The sequence below is a fragment of the Limulus polyphemus genome, unplaced genomic scaffold, assembly GCF_000517525.1.
Source record: "Limulus polyphemus unplaced genomic scaffold, Limulus_polyphemus-2.1.2 Scaffold157, whole genome shotgun sequence".
In the NCBI taxonomy this organism is placed as follows: domain Eukaryota; kingdom Metazoa; phylum Arthropoda; class Merostomata; order Xiphosura; family Limulidae; genus Limulus; species Limulus polyphemus.
The window spans coordinates 540,018-557,723 of NW_013665767.1; the positions used below are offsets into that span (position 1 = coordinate 540,018).

The window sequence follows — 17,706 nt, forward strand, 5'->3', positions numbered from 1 at the left end:
AGTTTTCTAATCTACTGACATTAATGATATACATGTATATATCTTATGATGTTCATTTGTACAATGATAATATGTTGTTGTTTTTAAGATATAATATTTATATCAAAAATTTATTAATTTTATAAACTTCAAATGGTACATTTGGAGGATTAATCACATTTTAAAAGAATGATGTTCCATGTCAAATACTGTTCTATTGCCAATTGTGATAATTCTGAAAGCTCTGGTTATGTAATATTGCTCAGTACAGTAATTTCCATAGACTTTCCCCCGACATGGAAATTGGCTTCCAAGACAAAGTTTAATCAAATCAAAAGCATTGTACAAGTTCACAAATGAAGGTATTGAATAGGATTGTTATAATCCCAGTTCTTTGACCACCCTTCTCACAAATACAGTAATGCATTTTTAAGTATAGTAAAAAGATGTTAACCCTTTTCAACACCAAATTCTCATTTATTTTCTTGCTAATAGTACCAGGGGATATAAATAGCTTCATCTCAATGGTTATTTTGGGGTCAGGAGATTCTGTTTAGTAAGCAGACCTTTCACTTTGTGGATGACAGTGTTGATCTGGATTATGGTTTTGGAGCCCATTGATTTCATAAATGGCCTGTTGCGAGTTTTTTATGATTTAAAAATTTCCCTTAAAAGTGGTTTCATTCAGAGCCAAAGATCTAAACTACCCATACTGCCCACTGAGAAAAGTAATTGTTGAGTATTTCAGTCATGGTAAAAGCCACTCAACAATAACATATGGTAAATCTACATTTTTATTCTTTAAGTTATGCCACATTTTGAAATGTGAGTGATAGTGTGATTAATTTCTAAAAAAAACTTAAGTGTAGAATATCCTGCTAGTGAAATAAAATTAGGCATAACATTATTCATGCCTGTTCTCCCGTCATTTCAAAAGTGAATGTTGAGCTTTGTCTGCATGCACAGTTTTTCAAATGGGAGAAAGATGAATGCAGTTTGCAATATATATAAAATATGCAATTAACACACTGTATATAAATGTTTCTTGATATACTAAAAAATATTAGTACATTCTCCATTTTCACTACTATACTGGTATTAATGACTAACTGGTATATACATACCTGATGTTCACTAATATGCTGGTAACATTACGGACTTTACTAGGAATAGATGACCCAGTACCAAGGAATACAACTTCAGGATATTCATTACCTAAAATTATGAATACAAGTTTTGTTTTTAGCATTTGATAATAAAATTCAGTTTAAAATACCATAATATATACTAATTATAGTAATAACTATTACAACTAGTTGTAAATAGTGTCACAATAACCACAGTAAATATTAGGCCAACAAAGATTACATAATATCAAAACATTATATTATATCAAAAATTCAAGAACAGTTGAATGAATCTTATTTTTCAACGTGATTTAACATATAATTTCATTTAGACATTGGATTACGTATGGCTTTATTCTTCTATGTTTGGAATTTTGCTGAAAATATAACTTTTTTCCAGCAACAGACATATCTACTAATCAATTAAAAATATTAATATTACAAATAAAATGGCAAGAAATAAATTTAAGCAATGTTATTAAATAATTAAAATAGATCCTCACACATCATTTAGTATTTTCAGCCTGAATGGAATCTTATGCCATATATGGGCTAAGTGGCCAGGTCAGGGACCCAATGGTTAAAGTACAGTCATCCCTAATTTAGGACTGCTGACAAGAGGAAGAGCAACCAATCAGCAGCACCTACTGGCTAAACAACTTCTCATAACTAATAATAAGACTGACAATCAGCTGTACAATGCACTCACAGTTGAGAGTGTAGAGTGTGTTCAGAGGTATATCATGAGCTCAAACCTTGGACCTTCTAATCCATAGCAAAGCACACTAATCACTAGACCACATGAAACCCATTCAACCCTAAAACTAGTGTAGATGAGTGTAATTACCCTATGATGTATAACAAGTATAATACTCAATGTATCAAAAACACAAATACATCATTAAGAAACAACAACAAAAAGAGCTTTTTTTTATATATCAGCATATGTTGGGTTCTCCATTTTATACAAAGTATTTATAAATCAAACATTTACTGATGTGCTTCCAAGCATTTTGCATAAAAAAAGCATTAGTTACTTATTAATATTCATTAATCTCTTAATTTTCTGTAGAATGTTTCAAACAAATGTTCCTGGAAACCCTATTCATTGTTATGACAGCATATATAGAGAAGACTGGAACAACAAAATGGCTAATAAAAAAGAGAATATCATGAAAACACAAACAAATGAGTTAAATTTATTATAATTAAAAAAAAGATAGCTAAGACCAAATCACTTTGCATTGGGTCTAGAGTACAATTAAAATCAAATATGCTTTACAGAGCTTTCAAATAAAGTTAATATCAATTGATAGCAACAAATAAGATTCTCTGAAGTTAGATCAAAAAAGAAATAAATAAAAATGTTGAATTGATAATAACAACAAAGTGTAAATAAATAAATGTTGTTCTGTTGGTAAAAACTTAAGGTCTAAGAAACCACATGAACTTCACAACTTCAAACAGAAGTAATTCAAAAATTTCTTTATACAGTTAACCCTTATCATTCGCGGTACCAACTGCAGTCCAACCCCAAAACTAGTGCGAGGCTTGTATTGTGCTGCACTGCACATCCCATGCTTTTACACCATGCACCAAAACATCCCACATGTTCTCAATCCTTGTTCAACCACGATGTTTCTGTGAAGACCCTCTCGTGTAACCTCTCCAGATCCTCCACCTGCTTCCTCTGCTGCTGCTACCTCTATTACAAATGATATGTGCAGTTTTAACCTTCACAGCAATTTCTAGAACCTATCCCCCATTAAAGGTAAGAGATAACTGTAATTACAAACTTGTAGCTTGTAGCAAGAAATTAATGGAACATGGCACTGAAAATGCTACAAAGACAAATCATATGATTGAGAGATAAAACTCAATGAGTCACACACCTAGCTTCTCGCATTAGTGCCACACCATCTCGAAACGCTGATGATGTTCGGTCAAGATTCCCCAACCATTAGGCATAATAATACATAACAACATTTAAATCGCAAATTACCAATTTGTCTTGCCTACTACTTATTGCCTGTATGTATGTGAGGAGGGGGCATCCCACAAATTGCACTATACTGAGTGATTTTATGTTCCTGCTTATTATAATACTCACTGTAAAGAACTGATAAAGAACTAGGTCAAGTCACTCAATTTTTTATATAAGATACCCAGAAAACACCAGCAGTAATTAGATTTATTATTAGAATTAACTGCAATACTGGTGATATTTTCAGTTAAATATTTTTGTGAGACCTATGTTATTATTGACTCTCTGTAATTGTAAAATCATGGACCTAAAAGAAATTTGGTGCATAAACATTTCTCAAAACATGTTTAAAAAGTCAATGTTCAATACAAGTCAACATCAGTAATTCTGGGGTTATTAATGTGTATGATATCTACATCTCAAAAAACATTCGTACTTAAACATCTACAAAAAATAAAATGTTGAAAGCATACAAAAGTATGTTTTTTGTTATTGTATTACCCATTACAAAGAGCTACATGTTAAATTATATAAGTATGTTAATTAATTTATTATTCTACTCACATTAAGAGCTATTTACCTAAAAACCTAGGCACAGTGTTTTGTTTTAAATGTTAAGAACTGTGAATTTCAAATAACAGGTTTAGTTTTATTCTTCTAACATCCATCACTAAAAACTAGGCCTGGCATAGCCAGGCGGATAGGGCACTTGTCTCTCAATCTGCAGGTTTGATTCGCGTCCCACCAAACATGCTCGCCCTTTCAGCCATAGGGCATTATAATGTGACGGTTAATCCCACTATTTGTTGGTAAAAGAGTAGTCCTAAAGTTGGCAGTGGGTGGTGATGACTAGCTGCCTTCCCTCTAGTCTTTCACTGCTAAATTAAGAATGACTAGCATAGATAGCCCTCGTGTAGCTTTGCGCAAACTTCAAAACAAACCAAAAAAACTAAAAAATAGATAGACGATTGAATGAAATATCATTTCTGTGGCCTATGGGCAACATTTTAGAGCAGCATAGTTAAATCAAAATATTTCATTATTCCAGTATCATCACTAAGAATACTTAAAGTTAAATCACTGTTTTCATATCTAATGTTCATAACTAAGAATTATTCAATGACGTTTTTTTATTTTCCTAATGACCAAAACAAAGAACTAAATTGAATCAGCTGTGAAAAAAGGTTCATTATCCAAATGTAAAAAATAGGAAAAAACTATAACTGATTCAACTTATTCCATTGCTTTTTTTTTTACCTAGGTTACAAAACAAGAAATTAAACACTTAAAACCAAACTGGCTTATTGTTTATTATCCAAAATGTCATATATTAGGAACTACACACTAACTTGTTACTTTATTGGGATATCTTTAAATATACTTGTAGAACATTTGAGTAAACCATATCTCCTATAAATCATGTCCAGTCTTCAATGCAGTGTGTAAGAACAGTTTTCTTGGGTTTTCACAAGTGTAGGATATTAGGTGCTTATTTTAAAAAAAAAAAGAGAGAGAGAGAGACTGTTTCTTTGACCAACTGTTCAAAAACTTCTATTATCAAAGTCTATCAATGGTGACAATTGAATGGGAAAACACCTACTATTCATAAAAACTGCGAAGGACAGTTTTTGGTGACAGACCAAAGGAGGAAAACAATTGTAAATACTTGTTAGGTGCAGACACCAGACTGTGTTTGAAGTGGTCAACCTCTTTACCATTTCTCAGCATCTGATTATATCTACTTTACCACAAAAAAGACATTATGATAACTATCACATGATTTCCAATCATGTGTGCTGAGCATTACTGAATCATAGGAATACATAGTTGAATGAACTTAGCACATTTTATTGTTTTAAATCTCCTAATATCTAATAAGAAGAATATTCGGTTGAATGATCCTGGTACATAGTTTATTATCCTAAATATCTTGCTATCCAGTAATATTAATACGTAGTTGAGTGAACATCAAAAGTTATTCTATTGTAAGAATATACAGTTGAATGAACTTGGTATGTTGTTTTATAGTCCTGACTCTCCTAATATCCACAATTAGTAATACACAGCTGAATCAAATGAATGCATTGCTTTACAGTCCTACTGTTCAAACATGGACATTAAATAGTTAATCAATGTTCTGATGTCTAAAACTAAAATCTACAAGTTGAGGCAACACTAAACTCTACTTTGTTTATCAACCATGTACATGAAGCTACCATACATCTTGTTCTGTTAAGTTACAGCTCCACTCTACATATTAGAGAAACTATGAATGAAACCCAGATGAAAGAGAAAAGTCATTTTCATTCTTATGCTTTATTTACTACCTCTATATATTGGCATAGATTAATTCTATTCAAGATGTGAGGTCATATCTTGTTTTATGATGGAGCAACATCATAAAACAAGTTACATAGCTAAATTGACAAAGTAAAAATTTGAAAGAATACAAAAACAAGAATTTTACTTTATCCCAGTGTTTGAAAAATAAAACAGTAAAAATCCCACAAAACTACACCCTTCATAATATATTATATATACAGATAGAGACGTTGTTGTTCTAGTCCTCATCAGTGTGTCCTTACCTTCTTGCTTGTTAACATTTGGAAAGTGATTTAATTTTGTGGCTAACTCTTTCACACACTCTTCCAGTCCTGGGCTGTTATATGCTTCTTGTACATAACTAGAAGCATCTAATTGTATTACATTTTCTCTGTAATCAGAAAAGAATGGCATAAGTTACACAGGAGTATTTATTTGGGCTACTTATTAAGCTATACAGCACTACGTTTTTTATTTGAAGGTATCTACACACAGTTATTGGATATTTTAAATCTTCACACTATTGGATATTTTGAATCACCTTCACACTATTTAAGCACTCAGAATCAAAACCAGATTTGTATATTTTACATTAAACTTATTAACATAGAAAAACTACCACAAACTCATTCTTTATCACATAAATTGACATAGGTACTTGCAAAGTCACTTCAATCCTTTAGCATAATCACTGAATTTCTATTTTTAAAGATGTACTCAACAAAAAGTACTAAATATTTTCAATAAGAAAGAACAGAGTCAGATCAAGCCTTGAAAACTATTTCACAAAAACATCTTTAATTGGAAAATTGTTAAGTTCACAAAAAATATTTTATCAAATAATGCCTGAGCACCTACTGTGCAATAAAATGGATGCTAGACATTCAATACCAACCTGTCTAATCCCTTCCTGGGACGAAGGTAGAATTTCATCAAACTCTCTGCTGGAATGGCAAGTACAGAATGCTCTATTCCATTCATTACACTGCTGGTAACATCAGAATTCTGCTTCAACAAGGAAAATATTTCAGGATGGAGTATATTTAACATGTGTTGCACTCGATGAACTGCAATACTGCTTAAAGATGGACTAGAAGAGTTCAGGACCAGGTGAATACAGCTACCAGAGAACCTAGAGCCCACCAGAGGTCATTAAATACTTAAATCAATCTTTCTTATCCTGACCTCAACCAACCATCAAATGGTATTATAGAACACAATAGAATAATTGATCAGATAAAATCATTATATTCCATGGATTACCTGTATACAACCTGACATTTAGGAATTGATTTCTGACAGATATTACATCAAATACATCAGTTACATGAGATATATTCAATAATGTTTAGAACAAACACAATCATTAAAATGTAGATCAATCCAGGTTATATTATAAAACATGTTACTTTTTATTGTGTATATATATTTATGAAATTCTATGCAAATTGTGATTATTTTATTTTTTTAATAGGAAATTAAAAGAAAAAATGTTTTAAGTCTTGTAAACAAGTACTGTTTTTATAGCTGTACATCAAAACTTTTATTTTGCACAAGCTCAAAGAACATTGCACAATAAAAATGAAAACTGATACTGAATTAGCTAACATATTCATCTGTTATTTTGCAATTCTGCACATAATTACTACTACAACTGGTTTTGAAATATATTTATATTCACTGTTTTTCACATCTACTTCATATCACAAGCTTCTTAGAGGCTGATAGTTCAAAAACTAAATGTTTTCATATGTAAAAAAAGCATATAAAGATTTTATGTTAAAATACATAGTGTAATAAATAAATGCAATATTTATTGAAGTAAAAACTGTCAACATCTGTCTTATAATCAGCAGAAGCATTAAATTAGGATAAAACAACAACTAGAGCCACAGAGCATAACAATATACACCTTGTACTATCCCTGAATTTTTCAAACTATCATCTATCCTAATTATGGAGCTATTTGGAGTGCTTACAAAAAAGAAAAACTCAATATTTTGTAGTTAGCCATCAAACTGTATAAATATCACCAAAATCTTTAATAGCTTTTATTTCTTAGCATATAAAATACTATTAGTAGAACCTTGAAGTCTTTTGAAACAACTGTATCTTCTTCAACATCAAATATTTTTCAGAAAAAGTGTTCACACAAATACACTCAAAATAAAATATAAAACTGCTGTATTATGTGCTTAATGTAATTCTTTCAAAGATAAAATAAAATTTCTTAGCATTTTTTGTAGTTTTCAATAAACAAGAATTTATAAATCATTAACTGTATTCCACTGTGCCATACGTAAATGTAACTTAGATAACTGAACTCTTAGGACAGAACATACTCTGATGTTTCTAAACTTTTTAAATTCTTATTCTTGATGTTAGTACAAAGATGTAATATACAAATAGCATAACCAAAGAAATTAGTGATATAAGAAAAGTAAAAAATATGGCTAATTTCTTCACATGTAAGCTCACTCAGAAATGAGTTTTATTAGTGCCTTTCAATTGTGTACATCAATCACAGTCTTCTGACAACTAGATTTAGCATTATTTGTAAAAATATACTACATGTAGCTCACTTTCCTATGGATTCAATGTTCACATTGTGCTATTATAAAAGTGGTAAAACAGCTTTACATTCTTATTTCACATACTAAATTATAAACAAATGCTAAACTTAAGATATTTACCTAAAAATAGAAAATCACACATAAATGTCACATCCAAAAATAAGTAATTTTGTTTCTATATAGACAGCTTTTAAGGAAAATTCAGAAATGAAATATAAAGATATTTTAATCCTTCCACAAGAACATGTAATCGTAATACTTAAATACACTATAAAAATTACAATCTTGTCTGTAGCTATATATAGAAAGAATATTACTCAGCTATCATTGACACAAAGCATTTAAAACAACCCCAGAATTAAGTGCAGTACTTAAAAAGCAATAAAAACATATATACAGTAGCTTTTAAGAGCACCTATTTTATGTTTCCAACAAGCTAAAAGCTAATAATGTACAATATATATATATATACACACACACACACAAACAAAAAAAAAAATGAGAACTTCAGCAATTAGTTTAGGCTATTAAACTATTATCTGTATAAAATATTACAACTACAAAAGATCATGGATTTAACAACATATACAATAAAAATGAAACAGAGTGCAAACTAACATTCATAACTAAATTTACATACATCCTAAGAATGGGTTGGATTCTTGAACTGAATACTAAATGAAACTATTAAAACTTACAAAATATAAATTTCAACATAACACCAATCAAATACCAAAACATGAATATATATGTATGTGCATACAGAGCTTAAAATATCTATCACTCATTGGTCAATGACTAACAAGTAATGTGAAGATCATCAATGATGGCAGTACCACATAGGATATGATGATCAATAGCATTACTCACATCAGACATCTTGACCTAAAGCTTTAAAATATTTAAGCATTGCGTTATGATACAAGTATACAATCTTAATATAATTAGGTATGAATATAACTTATACTAGGTTTTATATATATTCTGCAGTGGATCTTGCTCAATTTACATGTAAACTAAAGGATCAGCTGTAAGACCATAAAGAGAAAAATTATTTTCATGTTCAGGTTAACAGAAACAATGCAACACCACTTACCTACCAAATAATGAGACATTTAATTTCACAAAAGTAAATATGTGATGTCACGTGCATTATGTGTTTAGTTTGCTTCGCCCCTTATGCAAGAACTCACAGCTAACAACTTCATGAATGCTTGTTTTAGTATAGTTCTGCTCATTCAGGAAATTAAGTGTGTGTACAGTCTTTGTATACCAGCAGTAAACATTAAACTACCAAAAACAACAGTCAGACAGATGTCATTTTTGGTTCATGTTTCAAGAAGACCTCTAAAGTATATGATTTTTAATCCTATCCTTCTGAGAGTATGGTAGTGGATGGATCGGACAAGTTCATATATTTCTATACTTCTCGTAAAACAAACACAAAAATAATTTTTTAACACACTAGTAAGTCAATTTCAAAATAAATTTTGAATATTTGATGTTTTAATGCAACTATAAAACAAATAATCAAATTATCATTACTGGTAAACCATGGCATTTAAAGATGAAGCAAACTAAGATAATATAATTTCAGGAAACACTAAGCCTCTTTCAAAATTAGTACCATAGTCACATCCACAAAAAAGAAGTATTTTCTAAATTCCATAAAAATACCCTCCAAAACATATATAGTTTCCAATTATTTCTGAATTGAAAGTTATGAACAAAGACCAGAAAAGTAGTTGGAAATTAATCTAACACTTTGTTCTTGAAACTAAAGAGAATGCTTTTAGTTTTACCAGAAATGATTACAAATACACTACAATTTATTTCAGAAAACTCAAATGCTCTATTTTAGAAGTTCAAATTCATAGATATCCTTTTCACTATCTTCTTACTTTAGCAGCCAATCCTGATATTTGGGGTGAGCCATAACATCTGATGGTGTAAAGTGGACAACTAACATTGCAAGATTTTCATCAGATGATGCTGTCACTTGATGAGCTTGAAATTCTTTATTATTTACCAATGAATCTACAAAGTGTTCAGATGGACATTCTACCACTACAGAAAGACAACAGTAAAAATGAATATGTTAGCAGATAATATAACTGATAACTACAATGCAAAAGATATACACATGTATTTAATTTCTTTTGGTACTAACTTCAAATTTCAGTAATAAAATCATATATTATACATACAAGTGAATTTCTACAAACCATTAACTTATTTCAGCTCATGAATCTTTATTTTTCATTTTGCATACAATGTTAACTGTAATAATGAAATGCATCCTAACCAAACTAAAAATATTCTTTTTAAAACACCAAGGGATTTATATGCAATTGAAATAATAACTTTTATAACTCTCAACTAATCTTCTTCAAAAGTAGCCTAACCAAGAAAATGATCTATTTTCAAGTAATAAAATAAAATTATATGAACAAAAGAAAAGCACACAAAATAGCGGTACTAACCAATAAAAACTGGTCCAATTTCTTCAGGTGTAACCACATCTGTTGACTTTACCTATGAAAATGTTGTATAACTTACTATAGTAATATACAAATTCTTCCTAGACATGCCACACAAACTGAATATAAAGGGATTTAGCCTAAATACACTGACTAGCCATATTAATAAAACTGATGACATATATCAATATCCACAATTACATCCAAGATTCATTATGTAACAGACTCCATAATAGGTCACAGGATACCTTGTCTCATTGTAACCTATTGACTAAGATTGTGGTATGCAAATGATACATGTGGTGTGAATTTCATGATATACTGATCACAAATTTCAAGCTCATACTAAATATGCTTAATGGGATTAAGATCAAGCAATTGTGCTAGCCAAGAAAGACAAGTAAAGTCATTGCCAAGCTTTTGACAATGTGGACAAGTGAGGTATATTGTTGCATTTCATCTATAGTTTTTGTAAGGGTGCAAGTACAGCAATAAAGATTGGACATGATCAGCAGTGTATGAGTAAACTCCCACATTATTTGTTCTTTTAAAATAATCAAAAGATCCAACCTTGACTTGCAAGTTCTCCCCATACTATTATAATCACCTCTAGCAGCTTGCTCTGTTGGCATAGTACTTCTCCATATTTTTATTTTACCTTCAGTCCACAGTTTGCACTCTCATCACTACTGAAGCTGTGCTTTTTTGTTTACATCTGAAGTAAGCAATTTTTGGACAGGTTGATGCTTTCTACATGACATATTGTTTTATGTCTTTCACACAGTAAGGCCAGAGATTGTTGAAAAATTGTAACGTTAAAAGAACCAATCAACTAAGACACAATATAACACATTACACTTTAAAAGAATGTTCCGGAGTTGGAGGCTATTGTTTTTCACAGAAGCAGACTTCTTACCTATTGACTTTCACCAGTGAAGGATTTCTTTACAAGTACCCATTATAACTTCTCTTTTAACTCTCTCGCTACAGGTTTGGTCAATTCAGCCTAAAAATTGACCCAAGTTGACCTTTAGATTCCATACTATAACTTCTAATATTTTGCAAGCTTTCAGTAAGCATTATGGGTCATTTGTACACACAAAAAAAGAGAATTTCTAATGAAGTATTTTCACAAAAAATTTCTCCATGAATATATACAGTCAAAGTGTTGACTGCACAGAGTGCAAAATGACTTTCACGTTAATATTAAAAATACTTTTCTTCATCTGAAAAGTCTCAACTCTCATTTATGTAATCTCTAAAGCCTCCTAAATCGGTACGAAAATACACCTTCTTGGTGGTCGGGATCCAAACTGGGCACTGACATGACAGGTAGTGCTAAGGGTGCACAAATGTACCCTTAATTTGAATAAGTAGTGAATTAATGCTGTATTTCCTATACGAGAAGTTTGGAAACTCTGTTCTCCACAAATGAGAAGTGTAAAAACGCTTGTACAATTTGAAGTCATTCTAGACAGGGAAAAAAAGGTTATTTAGGTTCTTTTTTTTTTCTTTTTTTTTTTGGTGTTTATGAAGTTGATCAAACTGACAAACTTTGTAGAGGAAATTACATAAAATAAAATTTTACTAAACAAATGTTTGAAATTTCTTCCTTCACCACTACTGAATTGCATAAATTTTCTAGTGGTTCAACAGCAAGCTAAACAGTTTTAAGCTCGTAACAGTTTTATTGTTTTATTGCATGTTGAGCCCTGCCTAACTAATATTCCTGCCATAAAAGTTGTAAATTAATTGGCAAACCTGTAGCTCACATTACCCTATTGAATTGCATAATGCACGGGCTACTTGCAAGTTGCTTTTGAGCATACCTCATAAAATTTTTTCATCATTATTCTATATTTTACCTAATCTAACCTAAAAAGTTTGTAATTTTTTACATTTTATTTAATTTTATAATAATAAATAAAAATATACATGAAAAACAAGAAATAAAGTACTTACCTTGGTCTTTTTTTTTTGCTGTTGACTATTGATGAAACTTAACTCTATCTTTTTTATACTAATGGTACTATTGCACTTTATGATATTATATTTAACTAAATAACGCACCAAAGAACACAGAATAATAACATGCAAAAAGCAGACAATGTCCTAAAACTATCACAATTTTTCTGGCTTTCTATATATATGCAACAAGAGCCATTTAAAATTCAGCAAAGTTCATTGATGTGTTTCCTATGGCAGTAAAGTTTGAAATGGAGAGGAAAAAGACAAATCTCTGTAGAGAAAACAATGTAATATAATATGTCATTTCATAGATTAAAACGTTGGCTTTTTATTGATTATAAATAATATAGTATTAAACATCAGAGAGAACTACTGGCAAGTGGACATGGTAAGAGGGGTCGTATCTTCTATTTTATGGTTCTGCAACCAGATAAGATTGAAGGCTATACAAATTATGCTTTGCCCGAGCAATGAAGACATTATAATGAGTAATTTAAGTTAAATTTCATACTTCTTGGAGGGGTGGTAAATAAGAGAAGAAGGGTACCTATAGAGCATATGTCACAATTCTCATACTAGGGGAAATTCAGGATTTTGTTTAAATATTGCCTGATAAAACAAAGAACTTACAACTTATATAATATTAAAATTTGGATTATTAGACAAGTTTATAGGCTAGGTTTATCCATATACCTTGATAAGATAGTAGTTTAATTAAGTTTTGAATGTAACTTAGTAACTTTTAGGTAAAATGATATAATATGATGAGAAAGAATATTTTTCTTCTCTATTCTTATACCACATACTTCATTGTACTATAAATTACTGGTTTTAACAAGTTGTAAAAACCTATATATAAGACTGTGTACTGGTAGTACAGTACTAAGTAAAATGAGAAATCAATAACAAAACAAAATCAATAATTCCTATTCTTCATATAAAATGCATGTCGTATCTCTGTAGCTTTGTAACAAACTGTTATACACTACTTTATATTCATATACACACAGTAGTCAACATTTGCTGGGGATCATGTTTTATTTTGAGTATATGTCAAACACCTACCACAATGGTATGTATAAATTGAACATTTTACAAAGAAAAACATTTGGATAAGTCATTTTTACTCTTTATTAAATTCTGTAACATTTAACTTGGATAACAGAGCCTGAGGAACTGATGCACCCTGATGGTACAGTGTTAACAAGAAAAATATCAAAATCAACAGTCATTGAAAGAAATTTCCAATTCACAGTCAAGATGATTTTTGTAGTCTGTGTGACCACCTTGAGCATTAATGACTGCTGCACAACGTCTGCACATGCTCATGATCAGATTAGTCAACAGTTGTGGAATATGTTGCCATTCTTCAATAAGAGCAGCTTCCAAGTCCTGGAGCATTCTTGATGGGTCTTGACAAGCTTGTAGCCTTATCTGTAGCTGCTCCCAAATGTGCTCTATTGGGTTGGCTGGCCACTCCATCCTGGGAATTCCTTCAGCTTCCAGGAAGGCAGTAACTTCCCTTGCATGGTGTGGATGCACATTGTCATCCATAAGCAGGAAGTCTGGCCATGTTGCACCAACATATGGACGAACAATGGGTGCAAAGATCTCATCTGTGTATATCAGATCGGTGAGACTTCCATTTTGGATGATTACAAGGTTGGTATGGCCTGCAATTGAGATGCCTCTCCACACTATGACTGAGCCTCCTCCAAAGCGATCATGTTTGATGATATTCTGAGGCAAATTGCACTCACCAGGGTGTTTCCAAACTCTCCAGCATCTGTCAATAAAGTCCACATAGTAGTGGGATTCATCAGTGAAGAGTACGACCCTCCATTGTTGCACAGTCCACCTCCTGTTTTCTCTTGTGCCTGCCTGTGCTGTTGGCTTAAAGGAACATGAACGGCAGAACATCTAGCTCTCAATTGAGCTTTGTGAAGGCATCTGCACACTGTCTGTGTAGAGATTTGGACTCCTGTGGCATCTTGGTGGGAGTTACAGAGGTTAACAGCTGGAGCAAAGTGATTCCTTCGATCCTGGATGGTCAAGTAGTGGTCTTGTTGTGGAGTTGTTAGTCTTCTCTTTCCTCCACCAAGTCTCCTATTAACTCTGCCAAACCATCTGAACCTGTTCCAAGCCCTGGACACGACACTTTGGGATATGTCAAGAGCAGCAGCAACCCTGCATTGAGTCATGCCTCCCTGCAGCATCTTAACAGCCCCGTTAAGTCCTGCAGGGGAAAGATGATGCCTTTGACCTAAACGAGGCATTTTCTGCACAGCATAATCTCAATCAGACCAATTTTAGCATGTAATGATCAGTGATATCAAATTAAGGAACTCACAATTTCACTGTATGAGCTTTCAATTTGGGAGTATAGTTGGAAAACAAAACCAGGATCCAAGCAAAGTCACCCAGGCAGAAAATTTGCATTTGGCAGACAATGTCCAGATAATGGATTTTCAAAATGTCTTTTTTTAGAACTGACTTTTATTAACATTAGTGTACCTGTTATGTAAAAACATGATCCCTAGCAAATGTTTACCACTGTATTTCCAACAAAAAAAGTTTATGTTTAACCATTTCCCACTTCTCTTAATCAAGGATGCAAATTAATACACAACATAAAAGTTATACTTTGCTATTCAAACAGTACAGAAACAAACTTACAACTTTCCCATTTGGTAGAGTGACATTATTTCCTTTCTTCAGTTCTCCAAGTAAAGGACCACTGCCATCAAAAAGGAATTTGTTATATGCTAACACATAAAAATATGTGATATTTATTAACAGAATGAAAATCCTACAATTCATTACATGATTTCAACTAGTGCTGTGAGCAAGTATTAACACAGCTAATAAAAACATATATATACAGTGAGAGAAGTTGTTATAAACATTTAGAGAAGAGGTGAGCACTAAACTAACCAACAGGCCATACATGGCCCACCAAAACCCCATAGGGTCAGCAGACTCAATATACCAGTCATAAGCCAAAAGCTACATACATGAAGCGTCACAACATACAAAATATACTAGTCATAAGCCAAAAGCTATATACATGAAGGGTCACAATATACCAGTCACAAGTAATACATATAACATAATAAAGTTGTAATAGCTCTCTCTACTAAATATTTAAAAAATAATGTATATAAAAACATGAAACAATCAAAGTTTGTTTAATTTCTTAGCCTGTTATCATCACTAAGAGCTAGCACTAGCTCTTGTAATCTACTTGGGTTGTCATGACATGTTAATTTTTGTAATCGTGCATCAAATAAAAATGTTAAGTTTATCAATGGAAAACATTTAAGAAAGTAAAATATGTTTTATCTACAAAACCGTTTATGGATAACACTTTTTTCCCCACTATATATAACACTTTCTGGAGAGTTGTACAAACTTGCTATATTTCCAAACACACTAAACTTCTTTCTACATTTTCCAGCTAGCATTAAACATTGAATATTTGTTATAAACATTTCTGTGTAGGTCATGAAAATCTGCCAAAACAAGATACCAGTTTGATTACTTTTTTAAGACAGAGAGATATACTCCACTATGCATTTAGTCTAAAATTTCTGTATAAAAAAGTATTTGTTTCTTACAAAACAACTTTAACAATACTTTTCTTTTTTTTTACTGTTTATAACAAATTATAAGAATATTATATAGATCCAAAAACAAAGTTATGTTTTGTCATACAAATAATTTCTAGCTTTATATAACTACTTATGTATACAACAGAAAAACATATTGAGTCAATTAAAACTTTAAAATACTACTAAAACTAATTATCTTACATCTCCATCAACATATTCATAAAATTCACTAATAAATAAGACTTAGAAAATATAAAAATAAAATACTTACGCTGGTACACCATGCTCAACACATTTTTCCAATATTAAAGTTCCTGCCTTATTATGAAGCTAATGAGGAAGAAACAGAACTTTGAGAAATAAATGATATACATATTTTGAATTTGTAAATGGTTTTGTTATATAAATCTTAACTGATTGTTATTTGTAATTAGGTACTCAAAGTTTGGCTGATACTGTGGGTGTTAGGTTTTGGTTGACATAAACATTTTATTTTTCTTCTTTGTAATCCAATTAACACTAGCCTAGTCAGAATGTTATATAAAATGTGTGAAAAACTATCAACTACATAAGTGTGTATGTTACTGTCAGAGTCCAGGCCTTGACCTTAACTTTTGAAGGCACTAACAACTGGTTAAAGTTTTTTTCCCCCACTAGCAAATTTGGGAATTCTAATAGTAACAATATGATTCTTCTCTAAAATTAACTGTCCCATAATTAACAAATGTTTGTTTATATATATATATATATATATCCCCTATTTTAAGGCTATTTATATGTGCATGTGACACATTCAAGTGACAGTTGCGAGTAGGAATAATGCAATATTTCTGTGGTCTTAATGAAGTCTAATTTCTAAGATATTTTAGTATTTCTATATTTACTTCAATTTATTTTTATTTATAACAACCACTCATCTTTCAGATTGTCGTGGTGAAGAATTTGAGAACACTGACAATAAATTATCTTTAATGATACACGTGAAACACGAGTACAATACGTGAACAAGGGAATAATCTTTAGAATATAAAAAAATAAGCATTACAACAAACTAAATTTCCATATGTTTTAATTTCCAAAAGTTCTATGGATTTCTGGCTTACTTATAACTTAGAACAAAGGGGCAAAAAAAATTGTTCTTAATTTTGCTTACTCCACTAATAAACCTTGTTTCAGAAGCTTGAATGAAAGTGTACTAATATTTTCATAAAAATTCTTTGTTACACACATAATATATTTGAATCCTGAAATTCAAAAAGTGAAGCAGATACTTATTATTTGATGTGAATCATGAAGTCTCATAAATGTTGAAAATAACTAAAAAAGCAAAAAAAATTAACTGGTGATCAACTGTTTATATGTGATGTACAAGCTTATAAGGCTAAACATATATAACTGTCTATAAAAGGAAGTTAATACTGTTAAAGTTTTATAATAAACATATTCCACACGTTCAAGATCCAGAGAACAAAAATTCATAAAAAATATATGCAAAGATCCAACATAACACGCACCTTCATTAAAAAACATATGTAAAGGATCCAACATAACACGTACCTTCATAAAACTAATATAGTAAGGATCCAACAATAACAACGTACCTTACTACTTAAAAATTAATATAGTTAAGAGTACCTAACATAACAACGTACCTTCCTATTA

General features: G+C 31.1%; 1 protein-coding gene across 8 annotated transcripts in view; it reads right to left on the bottom strand.

The window, feature by feature from the left end:
• Nucleotides 1-17,706, bottom strand: part of LOC106476578 (zinc phosphodiesterase ELAC protein 2-like) — a 64,565-nt gene that overhangs the window by 19,001 nt on the left and 27,858 nt on the right. For all 8 annotated transcript variants that reach the window (XM_022381353.1, XM_022381354.1, XM_022381355.1 and 5 more), the window contains 7 exons: nucleotides 16,316-16,374; nucleotides 15,110-15,170; nucleotides 10,469-10,520; nucleotides 9,887-10,052; nucleotides 6,308-6,544; nucleotides 5,676-5,803; nucleotides 1,104-1,194 (listed from right to left, as the gene is read on the bottom strand). In XM_022381353.1, the coding sequence (XP_022237061.1) occupies nucleotides 1,104-1,194; nucleotides 5,676-5,803; nucleotides 6,308-6,544; nucleotides 9,887-10,052; nucleotides 10,469-10,520; nucleotides 15,110-15,170; nucleotides 16,316-16,374 (794 nt within the window). The remainder of the gene's footprint in view (nucleotides 1-1,103; nucleotides 1,195-5,675; nucleotides 5,804-6,307; nucleotides 6,545-9,886; nucleotides 10,053-10,468; nucleotides 10,521-15,109; nucleotides 15,171-16,315; nucleotides 16,375-17,706) is intronic.